The following is a 21,606-nucleotide window of genomic DNA, read 5'->3' on the forward strand; positions in this document are numbered from 1 at the left end:
TTATGTTTTTCAGAATCCTTATTAAAAGTCAGCCTTTGTGTTTAATCAATTGCATGGGTCTTAGAGGATGAAGATGGCCATTTGGCTCACATCTCAACTTGAAATTTTCCCTCCTGTCTATCAGTTCATTTTCCATTTGACTGATTCAGGAATGAAAATTTCAATTTGTTTACATTGCTTTTCATAGAGTTAAGAAAAGAGAGAGAATATCAGCATGAAGGTATTGCATGACATATTCCTTTTATCTTTCCTCAACAAACCATTTCTTAACTGAAAATTAGTAAGTTGTCACTATGCCTTGCAAGTCAGCCTCTTTGTTTTAGTACTAGTATATAGAGAAATGGTTTGTGTGACAAGAATTTACTGAATTGACACTTTTAAAAAGTTATTTTTTACAAGTGAGTGTGGATATGGTTTGAGCAACCAAATCTTTTACTTTGACAATTTGGTTATTCATTGGAAATATTTTACAGTTTTTAATCATTTGCTATAATATATGGAAACAATATATAAAAACCAGCAAATCCACCTTTTTGACCTCGTGGGCTTTTTTTGAGTTAGGCTATTTAAGGTCACTGACCTGACAAAATGCATGCGTTTCCAGGAAAGCTGTGTTTGTTTCTCATTCAAAAGCTTTATTTCATTGTGAATACCTTTTTTTTTACGCCCTCTGCATTCAGGCCTGAAGACCATCGTGGGGGCCCTGATCCAGTCTGTGAAGAAGCTCTCAGACGTCATGATCCTGACGGTGTTCTGTCTGAGCGTGTTTGCGCTGATCGGCCTGCAGCTCTTCATGGGCAGCCTGAAGCACAAGTGTCTGCGGGCTTCCCTTGAAAGTAATGAATCAAGCACGTTGGACGACCTTGATGAAGAGCTCTACAGAGGTACGACTGTCCCTACAGTGGTTCACAGGTTGAAATAAAGCTAAAAGCATTGATTTCTTTGAAGGTTAAATGTTGCTTTCATTTTAATTATTTCAAAATTATTCAAATATGTAGAAAGTTGCTACAGTGTGAATTTGGATCATATTATATTTTTAATAACTCTCCCTGGTTCAGAGCTTTCTAGCAGTCCTGGTATTGGAAGCATGAGATACTTTCATAGTTCTCAATTTCTGTAAGATAAAAAAGAATAAATTTGCTCTAGAGAAATCAATTTAGCTATGAATTAATACTATGAATTATTACATTTCATCCATAAGATATATTTTTATGTATTTAATTTTATTGTATAATCTTTACCTATGTTTATTTTATAGTGTAATTTATTATATGAAAATATAATTATGTTTTACATGTATATAACTATAATAGCATGATATACTTATATTAGTTATAATATAATGATACATCAATTACTACATATTAAAATTAGTGTCTTGATAGTATTTCTAAAGAGTCCCATACAGCAAAACAGTTTTATAACCAATGATGGGTTTTACAGTTCTTTCTAATGGCTTCTTCAATCTCATTAATGCATCACATCAAAGTTTAATTTATTAGAGCTAGTTCTAAAGGTACCATATCAGATGATCTATACACATGATCTCAGAAGTCTGCTAAATGAACGAGTATATTTTAGAGTATGTTACAGAAAGCACGAACTGTATATCTTCTAAACAATTAATCCCCAACAGTTTTTTTCACTGGAACCGTTGATAAGTTTGGGTGAGAATGAGATCTAGCAAGGTTGTGCTTTCTAACACTTGCAGTGTGTCTGTATGATGTGGCCTGCAGGAACGCATAAGCCTTAAAGGTCATTAGACCCAGAGTGGGCTGTAAGTCAAGAAACCTTTCAAATGTGTGTGCCTGTGATGGAAGGAGATCAGGGAGTAAGGTCAAGACTCTCCTTGGATAATAAAGAATTCTATGCATCATTTTTTTTACTTTACTTGTCCACTCACTGGGGAAGATAAAAGCAAATAAAACCTAGCTAATATATTTAAATACTGTAAATAAAACAAAAAAGATATAATCTAAAACAAGAAAACTGGAGGTTTTCAAATAAAATGTACCTTTTTTACTGGCTTTTGATGAAGAATTTAGCATATTTTTCTTTTTATCTTTATTTTTTCAATTTCTAATTTTTGTTAATATGATCTTACATTTTATTTCCAATTTCCAAAGAATTTTATTCCTCAATTCATATGCCATAAAAGTAATATATCTTATGGTAAATTATTTGCATTTACCTTCTCTTTTGTGAATCAGTGTACAACTTTTATTGAAACACCTTTTTTTTTTTTTACTAGTCCTTTTACTCTTATTCTTGGTTCCATTACTGAGTTTGGAATTTGAATGATTTTTTTAAAACCTTCTGAAATGGTCTCAAGCAATTCTTTTTTTGTTTGCTTTTGTTTTTAAAAAATGTAGAAAAAGCCCTTGAATTTTGTAGTGTGTCTTTATATTGCCTTTACACATGAGGGACAACTAAGCCAACAATAAAATATTATTCCATAATCATTTGCCTCAGGTCTGTACATTATTCTTGTTTTTCTTCTGAAATATTGGCTTAGAGAGATGTTTATTATCATGTTTATTACCGTTCATTGCCTGGCCCATAAGAGCTTATCAATAAATATTTGAGGGAGACTATATAATAAATAAATAAATAAATAAGTGCATGTTGCCTAAATGTGTGTGAATGTCTATATTAACTAATTTACCTGCTGCAGCTTACACTCCATAATCTTCTACTGTTCAATTTCTTCCCACACAGATTATTTTTATTTCTTGGAGGGATCTAAAGATGCTCTCCTCTGTGGTAACAGCACAGACTCAGGGTACGTAGTATTTGTTTTTAGTGTAAAGACTTAAAAAAAGAAAAGGAAAAACATACTCATTCGGATTGCTGATAAGAACCTTTGATTCATATTGTTTTTACGTATTTCATGGCATCATTTAATTCCTTCTGCCCCCACAGTGAGTTCAGACTTTATGAGGTTCATAGTTACTGCGTACTTTTGAATGTAAGACTTGGAGGTAGTGTTTAAATGAAAACAAGATATACATCATATAAGCCTTAAGACAGTAGAAAAAAAGATTTCCATAAACCCCACCAAATGTTGGTGGGTTACTTTTCAGCTTTGCTTCTTTCTGAAGAAAATCAAATGTTCTTTCCACCCTCAAATTCTACTCATTCTCCAATCAAGTGTGACTGATAGGTGACTGAATGCAGTGACATTTGGGGGCACTCTAAAAAAAGGGGGTCTCATGGACTTGGGTAAAGACATTTTAAGAATCTCATATTAATGCAAATATCCACCTTGCTGTTTCTCCTGCACACCAACTTTATCTCTGCTGCAGCATTTTGTACTTGCTCTCCTTCTGCTCAGGTAGATATCTCTTCACCAGGCCACGTGTGCACTGGAAACATAAAAATAAAGATGATAAGGTGGCAGCTCCCAAAGACATCTCAGAACACTGTTTATTTGGCATCATGCATACCAATCCACCAATTTGAGGAAGGAAAAGAGTCTTAAGGCTACAAATCTTACACAATTGCTATGCTTTGACTATTCCTTGCATATATATATATATTCTTTACAATAATATATATATATTAGAAGCCCAGTGCACTAAATTGCGTGGCCCGGTTCACCGGTGCTGCCTGGCCGCACTTGCAGCCCTGCCCACCTGCGCTGGTCTTTGGTCATTACAGCGTTAGGGCCACAGGCCCTTTATAATATAGATAATATTATATATATATATATATATACAGTATATATATTATATATTATATATATTATTGTTTTCAGAGAGAGGAAGGGAGAGGGAGAGAAGGATAGAAACATCAATGTAGAGAGAGAATCATTGATTGGCTGCCTCCTGCATGCTCCCTATTAGGCTTCAAGCCTGCAACCTGGGCATGTGCCCTGACCTGGAATTGAATAGTGACCTCCTGGTTCATGGATCAATGCTCAACCACCCAGCTACACCTGCCAAGCTGCTTTGACTATTCTTGATTGTGATTCACTCCAAGAATAATAAAGGTGGGGGTGAGGGGAGACACAGTTTTGTTAGAGGCCTATATCAATCTTTATAGATACAATAACTATTATATGACGTCTGGTGTATGTTTCCAAGTTTTAATGGTGATGATGATGATATAATAGCAGCTACTGTTTATGTGCAGGAACTAAGCTAGGTAATTTGCATACATTATCTTCTTTAAACTTAACCATCTTAACCATTTGAGATAGGTGTTATCTTGTTTTCACAGAAAGAGGGCACTGGCCTTAAAAAATTTAAGTAATTTGACAAATTTACCAACTAGTAAATAATAGGGGTAGGATTCTAACCCAGTTCCTCCTAACTCCAAAAAATCTGTTCTTAATCATTATTCAATATTGACCACCACCACCTCCTCCCCCATAAAGGAACCTTGAGTTTCCCACTTTTCTGTAGGATTGTTTAGCTTGTATCCTAAAGCCACTCTGACTTGTTATTCCTTTTCTCATGTAGTCAGTGTCCAGAAGGGTACATATGTGTGAAAGGAGGCAGAAACCCAGACTATGGCTACACGAGCTTTGACACTTTCGGTTGGGCCTTCTTAGCCTTGTTTAGGCTAATGACCCAGGATTACTGGGAAAACCTTTACCAACAGGTGAGTGCCAAGAGAAACATTCATTGCATAATCTGATGTATGGCTCTTGCCTGCTTTAAATATTTGATGTCTTATTCAATTTCGAGTGGAGAAAACTCTATTGTCTTATTATTAAAATTAAACATTTCCTGCTTCCAGCACTAGCAAATGGATAGTTCTTGAATGGTAAATTACTTCATTATCTTTCCTGGACTTATTTGATCTCTAAATCTTTTCCCCCCTTTGCAAATGTAGAATCCCATAATATTCTAAGTAAATAGCAAGAAATATATTGTAATATTCTCTCCTACCTCTCTTGAACAAACTATGCTTTCCTCATGTGCCTTTCTGCTTTGAGTGCCCTAAAAGCAGGCTGTCCTATGCTCACCATGCTTTATTTTTTGAACTCCCATATACAATTGTTATGGACTGAATTGCATGCCTCCAAATCCATATGTTGAAATCCTAACTCCCAGTACCTTAGAATGATTGATTATATTTGGGGCTAGAGCCTATAAAGAGGTAACTGAGTTAAAATTAGTCGATTAGGGTGCATCCTAATCCAATCTGACTGGTGGTCTCATGAGAAAAGAAGATTCAGACATGAGCAAGAGAGGCACCGGAGATACACACACTCGGAGAGAACATGCCATGTGAGAATTCAGTGAGGAGGTGGCCACCTGCAAGGCAAGAAAAGAGGCCTCAGGAGATACGTACATGCCAACACTTTCATGTTGAACTTCCAGCCTTCAGACTGTGAGAAACACATTTCTGTTGTTTAAGCTACCCAGTCTGCAGCATTTTGTTATGGCAGCCCTAGAAAATTAACACAAGAGTAAAAGACTCAGTTCACTTCTCTAAATTCTCCTCTTCCAATTCAGTTGCTCCTTGCTCTAGACCTGCATGCCCTTTGCACATTCTTCAGTTTAAAGCATCCACCTCTTGTACTGTAATTGTTAATTCACATCGTCATCTCCCCTAACTTCAATGTGATCCTCTTGGGCCTGTGGGCTCTATCTTATCCCCTAAGAGGAAGGAGACCAAAAATGATGATTCTGTATTATAAATAATAACCAACACTTTTCTCAATTTGCCACAGATTCTTCTTTTGGCCTGCTTCATGTTTATTTAATTTCTGCGAATATTATAAATGGATATAGAAAGGAAATGCAAACATACAGGAAAAAAGGAATATAAATGACTTTTAAGTATGCAAAAAGATATTCACCTTTCTGCACGTTAATTGTGGCATAAATTTTTTTACCTGTCAGAATGACAAAGATCAAAATGTAGATCAAAAGAGAAATACTGTCTGGCTGAGATATGTAGAGGAAGACATTCCTGGGAACCACTGGAAAGTAACATGGGAATTTCTATGAAAATTTAAGTGAATATACCTATTGAGCTAATAATTATACTACATACTAAGAATTTACCCAAGACAAAACAACAGTAACTGATAGAAAAAGGATTTGAGTAACTAGGCATCAGAGATAGGAGAGACTTATTTTTCATTTAATATCTGTACCATTGGAATTATTTTTACCATTTATTTTATTGTTAAATTTTTAGTAAATGTTAATTAAAAATAAGTATAAGATGAATAAATAAGTTCATATGATAGGATTATCTTTTATGAACAAAATGCATCATTGCTAATATTTCTTGTTAAAGAAAAAATTTTAAAACTAAAAGGCACTATTTATCTAGTCCTATAATTTAAAAATGAGCAAAGCAGCTAGTTTTTTGAGTAATGTTTAGACTGGAGAAATTTTTTCAGGATTATTCTATTTAATAATAATCAAGAATTATATCTAAGTTTAGTACAAGTTTAATTGATTGTTATATACTTTATAGTAAAAAGTATATATTTTAATACTGATTGTTTTCCATGAAGGTATAATTTTATCCCTTTATAGTTTGATAACATGAGATTATGCAAAACTGCCCAATTTGCACATGCTTAATATGCCATTCAAGTTGAAATCATTTACCAAAAATACTTTTTTGTTATTAAAATAATGATTTCCATTTTCCCCTAGACACTGCGTGCTGCTGGAAAAACATACATGATCTTCTTTGTTGTGGTGATTTTCCTGGGCTCCTTTTATCTAATAAACTTGATCCTGGCTGTGGTTGCCATGGCCTACGAAGAACAGAACCAGGCAAATATCGAAGAAGCCAGGCAGAAAGAGTTAGAATTTCAACAGATGTTAGATCGACTTAAAAAAGAACAAGAAGAAGCGGAGGTATTGTTATTTGGTTTAAAATTCTTCCTAGAAGTAGAAGTGCAGAGGGAATAACAGAGGCCTTGTGGTCTGCTCCACCTTCCCCAGGGTGATTTTCTGTAATAGATTCCTCTATATAAACTGAAATCTTCATTCTAGTGTGGTCGAAGGAACCAATTCCAGACTGAGTTACAATTGACGTCTGACCCAGTCCACTTTCCCCCATAATCAGCACAGAGAATGTTCTGTTTCTCCTAAACCCTGTGTTTCCTCAGTGCCTGTGGCATTATGCAAAGTCCTAAAACATGATGTATTTCCCCAGAAAAATTGTACAGAAAGGTTTAGGAGAAATTATTTTAATGTTAATGTTAACAGATACTCTATGGGTAGAAAGAAAAATAGGCACCAATTTTTGTTAATGTTGTAAAGATTTTTAAGATAAAAATGCGAGCTATTAAAAAATTATACTTATGGTTGTGGCCACTTTGGGCTAAGTCACAAATTTTTAAGGATTTCTCCTTAATCCTCTCTTCAAGGGGGTAATTTAGTGGGAAAGTTTGAGAAGGTTTATATTAAGAACTAAAATTTCAGATATTCTGCAAGTCTTAACACTCATTTGATGGTTAGCCTAGTTAAATCTCTTCAAGGAATCTAACCTATTGGAAAGAGAGTAGTAACCTATAATGCAGAGAAACTTGATGCAGAAAAATGTTCAGTGCAGTATTTTAATAATAGTAACCATCAGAAAGCATTTACATTTTCAAAAATTAGAAAATGGTTAAGAGGATTATGATACTTTTGTACCTTAGAGTATTTTTGAACCATAGAATTATGTGTTTTAAGAATATTATGACAGGAAAAGGTGTTGTTATAACAATGTATTAAGTAGTAGAATATAAAATTGACTATAAGACATAAACATTTAAAAAATTATTTATACAAAGACTGGAAGAAATAGTAATACCAGTTATTTTGGGGATGTAGGATTATGAGTGATTTTTATTCACAATATATCTTCCAAAATTTTACAAGGAGTTTTTTTCTATAAAGGTTATCTCAGGAATTTCCTAGGGCACTCCTAGGAGTTTCTTTCATTTTCTTGGGATATTATTCTGTGATAATTAATTTTAATTTTCAGATAACTTATTCTTCACTAAGCTATAAAGGGCCTGATTCTTTTGATAATATTGCATTAATTATCTGAACAAGATATGCAAATCATCTTATCACATGGTTTATGCTTTATGTCCCAGAATTGCCTAGTAAAACTTTCACATGTATTATTTAAAATTGCTTTACTTAAATATAGTAATAGTATGTAATAGTTTAATTCCAGAACAGAACTGTGCTTTGTTATAGTGCAGGAGAAGCAATAAATACATACTTTGTAAGCTCTCTGACCATAGTGTAAAGAAAATGACATTTCTTCTCATACAAGGGACATGATTAATGCACAATATAATTAAATTCGTGGTAGAGAGGTCTCCCATCATCAGGTTTCCCCAACTTTGGAAGTGACTCACTGTATGTGTGACATCTGGATCCAACAGGCAATAGCGGAGGCAGTAGCTGGATATACAAGCAGAAGGAGAAGCAGGATTATGGGCCTCTCTGAGAGTTCTTCTGAAACATCTAAACTGAGTTCTAAAAGCGCAAAAGAAAGAAGAAACAGAAGGAAGAAAAAAATTCAAAAGCTCTCCGGTGGGGAAGAAAAGGGAGATGATGAGAAATTGTCCAACTCGGATTCAGAAGAGAGTATCAGGAGAAGAAATTCCCACCTTGGTGTTGAAGGCCACAGGCGAGCCCGAGAAAAGAGATTGTCTACCCCTAATCAGGTACCACTGACGTTATCAAATGCATGTCACCAGAGTTAGGATCATGGAGCAGAAAGCTCTATTCTGAGGGAAGGGACCTCAGGAGAGGAGAGTGAGTGACCTCATTGGTATGTTTTTAAGTGGTTGCTGGGCATTTATGGAAAGAATACGGATGTACATAGTTTTCCAGTTAGTCTGTAAGGAGCTTATAGTTTTGGAGTGGTCATATCTTCTCCAATAAACACATGTTCAACACAATATATTAGTGAGAACGGTTGTAGAAGTGAAAAAAGTACACTATAGATTAACTTTTACATTTTTATTCGGTCTGTAATGCCTATATTGCTTATAAACTAACCTCAGACTAGTATTTGTTCATTTTCTTCCCCACTGTAGGTAACATATCACCCAAATATTAGTCACCTAAGCTGGAAAGACACTAACATCTAGTCCCATAGGTTATTATTTCTGCTCCTGTGGAATTTATCTTTCCCTTTTTCCTTTTTCCGCTGCAACCTCCATATTTCAGGTCTCTCTGCCTGCAAATCTCCAAGATAAACCATTGCATCAATTCTCTTTGACATTTTTATTTTCCATTGTACAATGTCTCCAAATAATTTTTCTAAATCAAAGCTGTCCCTTTTCAAATAAAAGACTCTGTTGAGTAACTACTGCCTAGAGAACAACACCCACATGTTGTTCAGCCTCATCTCCTACCTTTCTGTGCTGTGCCTGCAGGTATACTGAGTTCACCATGATTGTCCACTCTCACTACATGCCCTGTACTTTATGCCTTTGTAACTTAGCACACATAGTTTTCTCTAAGTGGGATGATTTTCTTCCATGTTTTCCCTCTGGCATAGTGCTACCTGTTCTCCACCCATTAGTTAGGTGCCACCCATCCCCCAAGTTCCCTTTGTCCTCCCCACTGCCCTCAATCAGTTTTTCAGTGCCCCACTCACACTGACTATTCTTCTCTTCTATGTCTTCACTTCAGTTTCCTAGCTTCTAAGAGTTAAGTCTGCAAGACCCTGTCAGATATGCATAGGAACAAAAGATACAGTCCCAGCCTTCAGACCTTGTTATATGCATTTTTTTCTATTACTATGCCTGCCGCCTTGTCCTTTACATAGTAAAAACTGACGTTTATTGAATTAGATACTTCCAAAGAATATGCACTCAGTTTGGTTTACAGACACATAAAACTGAATGTTTATCCTGGACACGAGTCATATAAATGTGACTTTTCCCTCTTTGGTATCGGGCAACTTCTTTTCCAAGATCTAATATTTTATGATTTTGTAAACTTACTAGTATTAAAAGGTTTTTCTTAAAATGCCTTAACTGAGCTGTCAATATGTAAGGTGGAGTTCCAAGCAATGCAGTGCAAAGAAGCATACAGCTTATAAATAAATCAGGAGAGTTTAATACTTAAGAGCTTTAGGAGTGATAGATAACATTGTAAATAGCAGGTATCAATATCAAATTATTTTTTGAAGTAATCTGTCCTTTAGAACAAAATGAATGGCTTAGAGAAAAGAGATTGTCTACCCCAGGTCACTCCAGGCCACTCCAGGCCAGAATAGGAGAGAGCTGTGCAGCAGCAGGTAATTTTCCTGGTTCTGAAAGGATGGATTCTTCCAGCCTTTCTGTCCCTTGGTTGGAAGAAGTTGTCTTCTCGCTTAATCGCTTTGTTTTGAAATATGTCTCTTTTCCAACAAGGTCGAGCCACTGGCCCTCAGGTCGATGGTCTCGATGGTAATTATGTGAAATGCACTTCTGTTTTAGGTGCTTCCGCAGATACATGTCTTCTTTTCTTTTTTCTACAGTCACCGCTGAGCTTCCACGGCTCCTTGTTTTTTCAAAGGCGCAGCAGCAGAGCAAGTCTTTTTAGTATCAGGGGTCGAGGAAAAGATATTCCGTCTGAGAATGAATTTGCCGATGATGAGCACAGCATTTTCGAAGGCAATGAGAGCAGAAGGGACTCCTTGTTCGTGCCCCACCCGCCTCGGGAGCGGCGCAGCAGCAGCATCAGTCAAGCCAGTAGGTCCCCCCCGATGCTGCCGGTGAACGGGAAGATGAACAGTGCGGTGGACTGCAACGGTGTGGTCTCCCTGGTTGATGGACCCTCAGCCCTCATGCTCCCCAATGGACAGCTTCTGCCAGAGGTGATAATAGATAAGGCAACTTCTGATGACAGCGTAAGGACGTTTTAAATAGCTCAGGCATGGCTCGGCCCTGGTCTTGCATCAGTCAGTCTTTTCTGCTGGAGGGGCCTTCTCTGTCCTGTGAATGGCTCTGCATTTTGCAATACTTTGTAGAAACACACCTTTCACTCATTAACTTAATCCTTTTACTATGTGCTATGGGCATATAACTCAAAGATATTTAAAACCCCATTTTTAAAAGTTGAGGTAAAATTGATATTTATTAACATTAGTTTCAGGTGCACAGCATAATGATTGACTGACTATAAAACCCCCATTTTTGAAAAAGGTGCTTACCTATTACTATTACACTTGAAGATTATAAATCATCCCTTTATAAAACAATTTATAAACGATATATGTCAGCATAGAAAATGCAATGCTAATGCTGATCATATTAGTTGATAAGTCTCATTTTTGTAAGGAAATTTGGATTATTTGCTACCTTCTGCTATCTTTTTCAAGTTACTACTTAATATGTATTATACCTTAATGCAAGGGATCTTATTTGAGTTGTTAATAATAGTAATAAGAATAGCAAACATGTGCTTAGTATTCATAACAGCCCTATGAGGTGATGGTGTTGTCCCTGTTTGGCAAAGGGGAACTGAGGCACAGAGAAATGAAGCTAATAAATGGTAGTCGAGAAGTTCAAACAGAGACCCTCTGTTTCAGAGCTTGTGCTCTAAACCACCACCGTGTGTGTAACATAGAAATGATTTAGAACAGCTATGCTTTTTTCCCCACATATAAATGAAATTTACTGTTTTCAATTAAAAAAACAACTCCTTGATCAGAAGAATAAAAATATGACATCAGAACACACATTAATACAAACACACACATAAAAAGAAAACCAAGCAAAAATTTCTGGAATTTAGGAATCACTGAGTAGTTAAAGGGTCTGATTAGGTTTGAAAGTGAGCTCTCTCTAGTTTCTGAAGTTTCCAGGTTACCTCTCTATGCCACTCACTGCCTTACTCATACCAGCAAGGTCTTTGACTAACCTAACAAGCTTTGAACTCATGCTACTTATTCATGTATTCCTATTTGCAGACAAGGTAGCATTTCAAGTGAGAATCTAGTTCCATCAAAGCCATGGCCACACACATTTCAGTTTGAATGAATGCATGTGCTTTTAGGTCACATGTGACCTCTGTGCTGCATGACACAGCTTCGGGCCCTCTGTCAGGGCAGTTTTCCTTATCAAATGGGCATGTTCAATTTCTGTGGAAGCAGAGCCTTGTTGAGTTTTGCTTTTTGATGTATATTATCTGTAAAAGATTTGATCCGTTTCAGAGATCTTTTCATGTTTTTAAATGAAATGTTTTCATTTCATTTGAATTGTTGATTAAACAATTGAAATTGTTCATTTCAATTGTTAATGAAACAAATTCTTGTACTGACTTGGGGAAAAGGAAGTCTCTGCTTCTGGAAAGTCAGAAGGTGGAGACTATCAGAGAAAACATGGTGATGGAGAGATCTCTATGAAAAGCCACCTGTAAATATGTATATGTCTGTGAACATGCATATACTTATACATACATACATACACACATGGGCATATTTATGCCTGTGTGTCTATATTTTGATATACATATATATGTATCTAAACAACTCTACAAATTAACAATACTAGAACTATACATAGATGTTTGTAAATGGGGTGTGTGTGTGTGTATATACACATATATACATAACACACAAGCAGATAGATTGATAGAGGAATTGAGTGATGATAAATGGAGAGTTGTATAGCTGTTTGTATATATGTATGTGTGTGAGCATGTGTGTTTGTATTGTTATCCTGCTCTGAACTGGCATAGTGTTTTAACTTTGAATTAGTTGCCGAGATTGAGAAATAAGGTATTTCACATAAAGATGAGTATACCTGGTAAAACTGAGCTCATATTCCTGCATGGCAGCAATCCTTTGAACTAAACAGTGGTCACCACTTTTAGATGGAGCTTACATTCTCTATTTTGCTACAGTTCCCATCAGTCTTAATTGTCCTCCTCACACTGAGTAATTTATCATCATATACTCAGATGAGCTCTTCCTTGGCAATAAGAAACAATCATCACAGTCGCCTCCATTAATGCTGTTACCTCAACAAAGAATAGTTAAAGAGATTTATCAGAGAATACTGAGATTCTACCCCTTTACACCCCCCATCCCCCACCCCCTGCCAAGAACACTTGTTTTGGGTTGTTTTCATGTAAGACTCTTCTTACATGGTAAAACTACCTGAATTCATTGGAGACCAGAGAGATAGAGATGGTAATAGTAATATAACAATAAAAGCAGCTTATTTATTTATTTTTTTATTTTCTAAGTTAATTTCTTTATTCCTCAAGCAAGAATGTAAGGCAAGTACTATGATTATCCCCATTTTACTAATGATGAAACTGAGACAGAGAAAGGTCAAATAATTCTCCTGTGATGCAGCCAGTAAGTAGCAGAGCCAGGATTTAGCAGAGCAATCTTGTGTATACTTTTAATCATTCATTACAGCTACGTAAGCAAGATTTTATTTCATGCCTATAATTTATTAGAATTCTATATTTTAAACTTTAATTAATCATATTTTAGGGTACAACCAACCAAGTACACAAAAAGCGACGTTCCAGTTCTTATCTCCTTTCTGAAGAGATGATGAATGATCCCCATCTCAGACAAAGAGCTATGAGTAGAGCAAGCATACTGACAAACACTGTGGAAGGTAGGTAATAATATTCTCTTTAGTATACAGATTTTCAAATGAAATTCAAATACATCCTGGTCAGTACATGAAGTTCTTAGGAAGAATTCAAAGAATTTAAAGTGGTTATAAGCAATGGAAAAATAACCAATGGTCACTAATGGGATCATTTTTATGTGCTTAAAATGGATACAATTATTTGTGATTAAAGACAGGCATTGAATGATACAAGCTTTCAAAGATAAATAGCTTAATGGTAATTAATGAAGAATCTAGGTTAACCTAGAGCTGTGTGGGTCTCCCATTATGTAATCTTAGAAACTTGACCTACTCTCTCTGGTTTATCATCCCTCTAAAAAAAATGATACATACTTCAAAATGTAGATAAATTCTGCCTCTGAGCACATTCTATAAAATTGTAAAATGTTAACATGTGCCATGACATCTCTTAAAATTAGGGTGAAAAGGCTCTAGAAAAAGCAGGTTAGAGAATATAATGTCAATAATAGTGGTTAAACTCTCATATCCATTCGAAGGGAGTCAAAAGGTGACAACTTTTATAATGTGCTGGCTCCCATTTTCTCCCCCCAAAATATGCTCCAGATCCTACCTTTTCCAAAGGTTACAACCTCACTGACAAAGTTTCCACCCACCTCCTAAATTTAAGGTGAGAAGCCAGTGGACTAAATGGTATGAAATATCAATTATATGAGTCACTCCATAAATTATTTCCAGTCTCCTTGTTCTGGGATTGTTTTCACCTGTGAACTAGCAGGAGCTTTTCCTGGAGACAGTATAATCATCCTATTGTTTTCATGGGATTAAGGATACAGGGGGAAGTAGGTATATCGGTGGAAAATATATATTTTCCCTTAAAAAAACATTGGTTGCCTTGTTTATCATCACATATTAGATACATGTTTCTCTGAGAGATACTGTATTGGTTTTCAGTCACTAAATTCACTGCCTTCCCCTCACTTAGGCTTGGTCTAGTAAATGAACATCTGATGGGGTTATTACATTTTTCTAAAATAATATTACATTATTACATCTTTATGTAATAATGCTATGTAATGTTACATTTTATGTAATAATACTATGATTTCATGGAATCAGTACTGTTAAATTTTCAAAGTCTACACCAGAAGACTTGTTTCAGTGTGGAAAAGTACTGCTGATTTCTTTAGGAATAAAACATACAAATGATTGACTTCATGCTCTCTTGTTTTGTTCCTCCCAGAACTTGAAGAGTCCAGACAAAAGTGTCCACCTTGGTGGTACAGATTTGCATACACATTCCTGATCTGGAATTGCTCTCCATTCTGGATAAAATTTAAAAAGCTTATGTATGTTATTGTAATGGATCCATTTGTAGATCTTACTATTACCATTTGCATAGTTTTAAACACGTTGTTCATGGCGATGGAGCATCACCCAATGACTGAAGAATTCAAAAATGTGCTCACTGTGGGAAATTTGGTGAGTCGCTTGAAATCATTTCTTTTTTATTCTTTAAGTTAGAAGGATACACAGCTAGGTAATTATGCAAATTCGGAATTCACAATATGAAGCATTGTACAGAATCAAGTTTCTGGTGAGAGATATTATTTTTAAATAATTTTGCAGTAGTGTTGAGGTCTATAAATAACACTATTTTCATAAAGAGCCACCATTTTTGGAGTTGTTAGTGGGTTGTTTTTTCTGTCAGTATGTGTCTTGGAATTAATACTTTGAAAATTTTATACTTTCTTACCCATTTCATAATAACATTCAACTTCCTTGAAAGTACGTACACCACATATTTTCAGAAAAACTATGGATGCTTTGTTTTGATATAATAGGTGAAGTGTCTGGGCCTTTAGAATCCCAAAATATTGGATTGAATGCTGATTTTGCCTCTTATTGGTTATATGACCGTGTACAAATATGTTAATCTCTATAATCTTTTATTTTCTCATTTGTAGAATATAATACCTCATTTATAAAATAATACTATTTCTTCATTTATAATGTCATGATGATAATACTTCATTTATCACATTGTTGGGTTAGGATTAAACTTTCTACTTAATTTATTAGCCTGGCATACAGTAAGTACTCAGCAAATTAAACCTGTGGTTACTATCATCGTCATTATCATCATCATGTTTTAAATCAATCAGCAGAAACAAGCCTTAGGTGCAAGAATACTGTGGAACCAAAATGGTTGAACTGGACACAGGAGACAAGCGAGAGGGTGACATGTAGGTTTCAGGAAGGTATAGGATCCGATTGGGAAAATCAATGCTAAATGATCTTTTAAATGTGCAGTGTTGGTTTTACTCTAGCTTAATCAATGCCTTATTGCAAACAAACAAACAAACAACAACAAAAACTACTTCCTGACAATCTGCATGAAGCAGAAAGAGGTTCTATTTCACAGCCAAAGGGTCCCAATTTATGATTCTTCATTAATATGAATCATTCTGGATGCCTTTGTGAACATCTGTATCAGGGAATTTCGCTTTAGCCTTGGTTCTAAACCCGTTGATCTTTAAAGCCAACGAGTGTTTCAGTCTTCTCTTCCAAATTGCTTACAGATTTTTGTAGTCAGAATGTTTGTACCCCATTTGCTCTCTGAGTTAGCATTCTTCTTCCCTTTAATTACCCTTTAGAAAAAGACAGGATTACCTAGTTTCTAATTGTTGGAGGTTCACATCATGAAAATCAATACCTTCTTATTGAGTTGCCTGCACCACTGTGAACACAAAAAGCATTTACTATGTTTCTTATCTATTAGCACAGTCCCAAGTCTGAGTGCCCCTGACTTTCTTCTTGATGCTGCATTATTTTGGGATTGACTCATGTAGTTATAGACCTAACCATTTCCCTTTGAAATTTCTTTGGTCAGTTTCTTCTAGTCAAATTATGCCTTGTTTATGAATGATGCATGAACAAGTCTTTCACTATTGCCTTTTTAAGTGAGTCCTTTGATACCAGTGTCATGAATTAATGATGTTTTGTGATGCACTTTTGTGTCAAAGCTTTGAAAGTCTTGCTTTAGCTGCCACTGTGTCAATTAAACACTTTTTCCTCTTCTATCAATAAATCTTTAAAGAGTGAGTCAACATATCTTTTATTACTCTAAGAGTAGTCAGACCAGCAAAAAAGACTGGTTCAAAATCTCAGTATCCATGTTTTCTTTTTATTTTCTTCCAGAATAACTTGTTGACAATATAAATTTTTTGCAAAGAGTGCCTGTTAGTTGTAGAAAGTTTTATTTATCTGGAATTTTAACATGCTTTTCTAAAGTGCTATCTAAGGATAATGAGAGCTGACAGGAGAGTTAGCACTTTTTACCCCTTCAATGCTTGCATTAGAACTGGAGGAATCATACCTCATTAATAGGATTAAATGAGATAATAACATACATTTGTAAAGTAGCACACTGACAAAGGCACAGTAAATGCTAAAGAAAGTATCATCATTATGTTGATTCCATACCTTCTAATAATACCATAAAAACATTATATTTTTTTACTTAGGTCTTTACTGGGATTTTTGCAGCTGAAATGGTTTTAAAACTAATCGCCATGGATCCATATGAGTATTTCCAAGTAGGATGGAATATTTTTGACAGCATTATTGTGACTTTAAGTTTAGTAGAGCTTTTTCTATCAGATGTGGATGGCTTGTCAGTTCTTCGATCATTCAGACTGGTAAATATAGACCAACCTTACCTTATATTCTGTATTTAAAAAGATGTTTCTTTGTTTCTGGATTAATATTATTTAAAAACTTTGGAGGTTTGACTCAAAAGAAAAGATTAAGTCCTGATATCTAATTAAATAAAATTTATTCAGTAACTAATGTACTTTAGGAGTTCAAAGCCACATGGATATTTAATTTTAGGATCTTGAAGATATATTCAGTTGTATATACTAATATAATAAAAAATATTTTCAGTTATATTATCTACACTAATAAAAGAGAAACATGGTAATTAGCGTACGACTGCTACCCTTTTCATTGGCTAATCAGTGAGTATATGCAAATTAACTGTCAGCCAAGATGGCGGCCGGCAGCCAGGCAGCTGGAAGCGAACATGAGTCTTGCTTGCTGCAGTGAAGGAGGACTCCAACGTTCCCCGGCTCACTTGCCGGCCTCTCAGCTGCAACTCTAAGCAACTATGTACTATGTTGCAAATAAGAAGCTAAACAAAACACCAGAAACCAGCCGGACTGAAAGCCAGCGGACCGAAACTTTGTATTGATGTTTTCAGCAGCGAGGCCTCAGAGCTAAAGCTGGCCCAGAATAATAAAAAAGAAAATAAGGAGCGGTTGGAAGCTTCAGTCACTCGATTCCGGAAAATAGTCCTCAGCCCCTCACCCAGACTGGCCAGGCACCCCAGTGGGGACCCCCACCCTGATCCAGGACACCCTTCAGGGCAAACCAGCCGGCCCCCACCCATGCACCAGGCCTCTATCCTATATAGTAAAAGGGTAATATGCCTCCCAGCACCCGGATCAGCAGAGCAGCGAGGCTCCCAGCACCGGGATCAGCGTGACAGGGTGCAGCGCCCAAACCCCCTGATTGCCCTGCGGCTCTGTGTGTGACAGGGGGCGGGGCCACAACCTCCCTATCTGCCCTGCTTTGTTCATGACAGGGGAAGGCGCCCCAACCCCCTGATCAGCCCTGCTCTGTGCCTGATAGGGGGGAACTCCCCAATCCCCTGATTGCCCTGCGGCTCTGTGTTTGACAGGGTGCAGCGCACCAACCCCCTGATCGGCCCTGCTCTGTGTGTGACAGGATGCGGCGCCCACCCCCCCAACGGGCCCTGCTCTGTGTGTGACAGGGTAGAGCCATAACCTCTCCATCGGCCCTGCCCCGAGTGTGACAGTGGTGACGCCCCAACCCCCTGATCGGCCCTGCTCTGTGGGTGATAGAGGGTGGCACCCCAACCCCCCTCCACGGGCCTTGCTCTGTGTGTGACAGGGTAGAGCCATAACCTCCCCATTGGCCCTGCCCTGAGTGTGACAGGGTGCAGCGCCCCAACCCCTCTGATGGGCCCTGCTCTGTGAGTGACAGGGGGCAGCGCCCCAACCCCCTGATCGGCCCTGCTCTGTGCGTGACAGGGGGTGGTGCCACAACCTCCCCATCGACCCTGCCTTGAGTGTGACAGGGGGCGGTGCCCCAACCCCCCAATCGGCCCTACCCTGAGCGTGACTGAGGGTGGCATCACAACCTCCAGATCCGCCCTGCTCTGTGCATGACGGGGCGGCGCCCCGACTCCCCAATCGGCCCTGCTCTGAGCCTGACCAGGGGCTGCACTTAGGGATTGGGCGTGCCCTCTGCCACCCGGGAGCAGGCCTAAGCCAGCAGGTCGTTATCTCCCGAGGGCTCTCAGACTGCGAGAGGGCACAGGCCGGGCTGGGGGACCCCCCTCCCCTGCCCCCCGAGTGCACAAATTTTTGTGCACCGGGCCTCTAGTACTAGTATAATAGAAAATATATCTTTATCTTGTGGGACAGTATTTATTTCCTGGTAAAAAGCTTCTGGTTTAAAGAATTTCAGCCATTATAATATATTCAATACTTTGTGGATTTTATAATTAAAAATTAAGTAATTGTTCCCCAAACAATTGTTGTCTAATAACAAGAATACAAAAAAAAGTAAAGACTTTTTAAAGCTTTTTTCTCTAACAGTTTGGACTTTATCTCCATGTCTGCATTAAAATTTTATGAAAAGTATCAGAAAATAGAATTAAGGATTAATAAATTATTAACTCTATATCTGAAACCATGTAAAGAGACATCCATAGCAATCTTGAACTAAAATTACACACTTCCTTAAAAGCGTATGGTCATTATATTGGAGCAAGTATAACAAAATAACAGAAATACTGTAAGTAGATGAAAATTAAAAATACAAATAATTAATTTTTTGCTAGGTAATGACAATATTTTAGAACTTAATATCTGGAATAAAATTCAAGCTTGGAAACATTAAAACTTGGCATAATAATTAATATTATGCTTTGTGTTTGCTTTTAGCTCCGAGTTTTCAAATTGGCAAAATCTTGGCCAACACTGAACATGCTGATAAAGATCATTGGTAATTCAGTGGGGGCCCTGGGAAACCTCACCTTGGTGTTGGCCATCATTGTCTTCATTTTTGCTGTGGTCGGCATGCAGCTCTTTGGTAAAAACTATAAAGAATGTGTCTGCAAAATCAATGATGACTGTACACTCCCACGTTGGCACATGAATGACTTCTTCCACTCCTTCCTGATTGTGTTCCGTGTGCTGTGTGGAGAGTGGATAGAGACCATGTGGGACTGCATGGAGGTTGCTGGTCAAGCCATGTGCCTTATTGTTTACATGATGGTCATGGTCATTGGAAACCTAGTGGTATGTACTCAGAAGTTCACACATTTAAAATTCTCCATAGAAAATTGTTATATGAGGATATGACAAGTTATTTTATAATTTAGAATTAATTAGAACTAAAACTATTAATTGTAATAGAATATTAATTATTTTAATATAGGAATAACAGGAAAGACAATAAAATATTGTCTTAATTTTCCTGCCAGCTAACCATACTTATTTTTGGTTACAAGATTTTGCTAATGAAAGATGACAGAAGCATAATTTACAAAGTTGATTACTAACCAATATAATATACACATTTTCAGCCCTCTGTGAGAATCCTTATTTTTTACAATGTTGAGTTCACCTAGACCCTACCTCAGGGAAGAACAACAGAAATGGTTTTGCACACAAACAGGATTTTGCTTCAGGGATAATTGTACCGACCTCTTTTAGATCATTTAGGGCCAAAATGATTGGCATTGAAGCCACCCAGATCCTAATGCCATTATCTCATTTGAATTGGGTTCAATGGGCAAACCTTTTTCTCTGCTTTAAAAGCTTCATTAAGTTGCAAGCTGGCACAATTCTTGGACAGAATATTTTATTACAGGAGGTCTGCAAGTATGACATGTTCCATTTGTTGCAACAAGTAACATTTATCTTCTGGGAAAAGTGAGTTGGCCTAAGTTACTTCGGCACAATAGTCAGTAGTCACAGTTTTCTTGTTCTACTTGTTTCTCACTGGTAACTTATATTAATTACAGGAAAACATTAACGGGGCTTATTAGGTCCATAAAAGGAAATTTGACCAAGGGCTTCCTGCTGCAGGAATGAACTTCAGAGTGAAAACGATATTGGTAAAGGGAGTGCTCTTTGCGCCTTAGGCTAGTCTAGTCCTTCAAGAGTATGGCTGAGCTCCCAGAGTTCACAGGAGCTGGTCTAAGGAGAGATCATTGAGGAGTCTCACCTCTCATCTCCCCCTCTCTCATGTTCTTGTCTATGAGTGGAGAAGTGCATGGTTCTTCATTGCTGGGGTGGATTTTTACCTTTATTTCAGAAAAGTGTACTTAATATTCTTTTTTTCATGTCTCCCGCTTTTTCCACCCCGACCCTGATATAGGTCCTCAACCTATTTCTGGCTTTATTATTGAGCTCATTTAGTTCAGATAATCTTACAGCAAGTGACGAGGAAACTGATGTAAACAACCTCCAGATAGCAGTGGCCAGAATTAAGAAGGGAATAAATTACATGAAACAGAGCTTACGTGAATTTATTCTAATGACATTTTCCAAAAGGCCAAAGATTTCCAAAGAGCCACGACAAGCAGGAGATCCAAATAGCAAGAAGGAAAACGATATCTCTAACCGTACACTTGCTGAAATGAACAAAGATCACGATTTCCACAAGGAAAAAGATAAAATAAGTGGTATTGGAAGGAACATGGACAAATACTTGATGGGAGAAAGTGATTTTCATTCATTTATTGATAATCCCAGCCTCACAGTGACTGTGCCAATTGCAACTGGAGAATCTGATTTGGAGATTATGAACACTGAGGAACTTAGCAGTGATTCAGATAGTGAATACAGCAAAGGGGTAAGATTGTTTTATACACATTATGTTTCATATTATTAATTCGTATTAAATGAATCAAAAGTTCAGATTTTTGTGTTATAAATTCTTCCTCATATTTCATTCTGAAGGGTAGTTTTTGTGTG

At 36.9% G+C, this 21,606-nt stretch overlaps 1 protein-coding gene and 2 long non-coding RNA genes across 7 annotated transcripts in view; 1 reads left to right on the forward strand and 2 right to left on the reverse strand.

Annotated features, from left to right (window-relative positions):
• SCN9A (sodium voltage-gated channel alpha subunit 9) overlaps positions 1–21,606 on the forward strand; it is a 128,091-nt gene that overhangs the window by 59,570 nt on the left and 46,915 nt on the right. For 2 of the 4 annotated variants that reach the window (XM_070422827.1, XM_070422824.1), the window contains 11 exons: positions 681–884; positions 2,719–2,782; positions 4,464–4,605; positions 6,627–6,833; positions 8,363–8,647; positions 10,456–10,827; positions 13,426–13,555; positions 14,775–15,013; positions 17,059–17,232; positions 19,567–19,923; positions 21,008–21,484. In XM_070422827.1, coding sequence (XP_070278928.1) covers positions 681–884; positions 2,719–2,782; positions 4,464–4,605; positions 6,627–6,833; positions 8,363–8,647; positions 10,456–10,827; positions 13,426–13,555; positions 14,775–15,013; positions 17,059–17,232; positions 19,567–19,923; positions 21,008–21,484 — 2,651 coding nt within the window. The remainder of the gene's footprint in view (positions 1–680; positions 885–2,718; positions 2,783–4,463; positions 4,606–6,626; positions 6,834–8,362; positions 8,648–10,455; positions 10,828–13,425; positions 13,556–14,774; positions 15,014–17,058; positions 17,233–19,566; positions 19,924–21,007; positions 21,485–21,606) is intronic. The other 2 variants (XM_070422826.1, XM_070422825.1) reach the window with 1 other exon arrangement.
• LOC139015268 (uncharacterized) lies at positions 552–5,394 on the reverse strand. 2 transcript variants are annotated; one of them, XR_011472426.1, is made up of 4 exons: positions 5,302–5,394; positions 3,265–3,365; positions 2,666–2,811; positions 552–1,114 (listed from the first exon to the last, which is right to left on the reverse strand). It is a non-coding gene; the product is annotated as an uncharacterized lncRNA (long non-coding RNA). The 2 variants fall into 2 exon arrangements; XR_011472425.1 differs by having other exon boundaries at positions 2,666–3,365.
• The window catches only part of LOC139015269 (uncharacterized), a 99,084-nt gene continuing 85,857 nt past the window's right edge, over positions 8,380–21,606 (reverse strand). The window contains exon 4 of the long non-coding RNA XR_011472428.1: positions 8,380–8,456. This is a non-coding gene — a long non-coding RNA (uncharacterized lncRNA). The remainder of the gene's footprint in view (positions 8,457–21,606) is intronic.

Source organism: Myotis yumanensis, unplaced genomic scaffold (assembly GCF_028538775.1).
Source record: "Myotis yumanensis isolate MYYU_CA2020_CCGP unplaced genomic scaffold, mMyoYum1.0.hap1 SCAF_8, whole genome shotgun sequence".
NCBI classification, from domain to species: Eukaryota; Metazoa; Chordata; class Mammalia; order Chiroptera; family Vespertilionidae; genus Myotis; species Myotis yumanensis.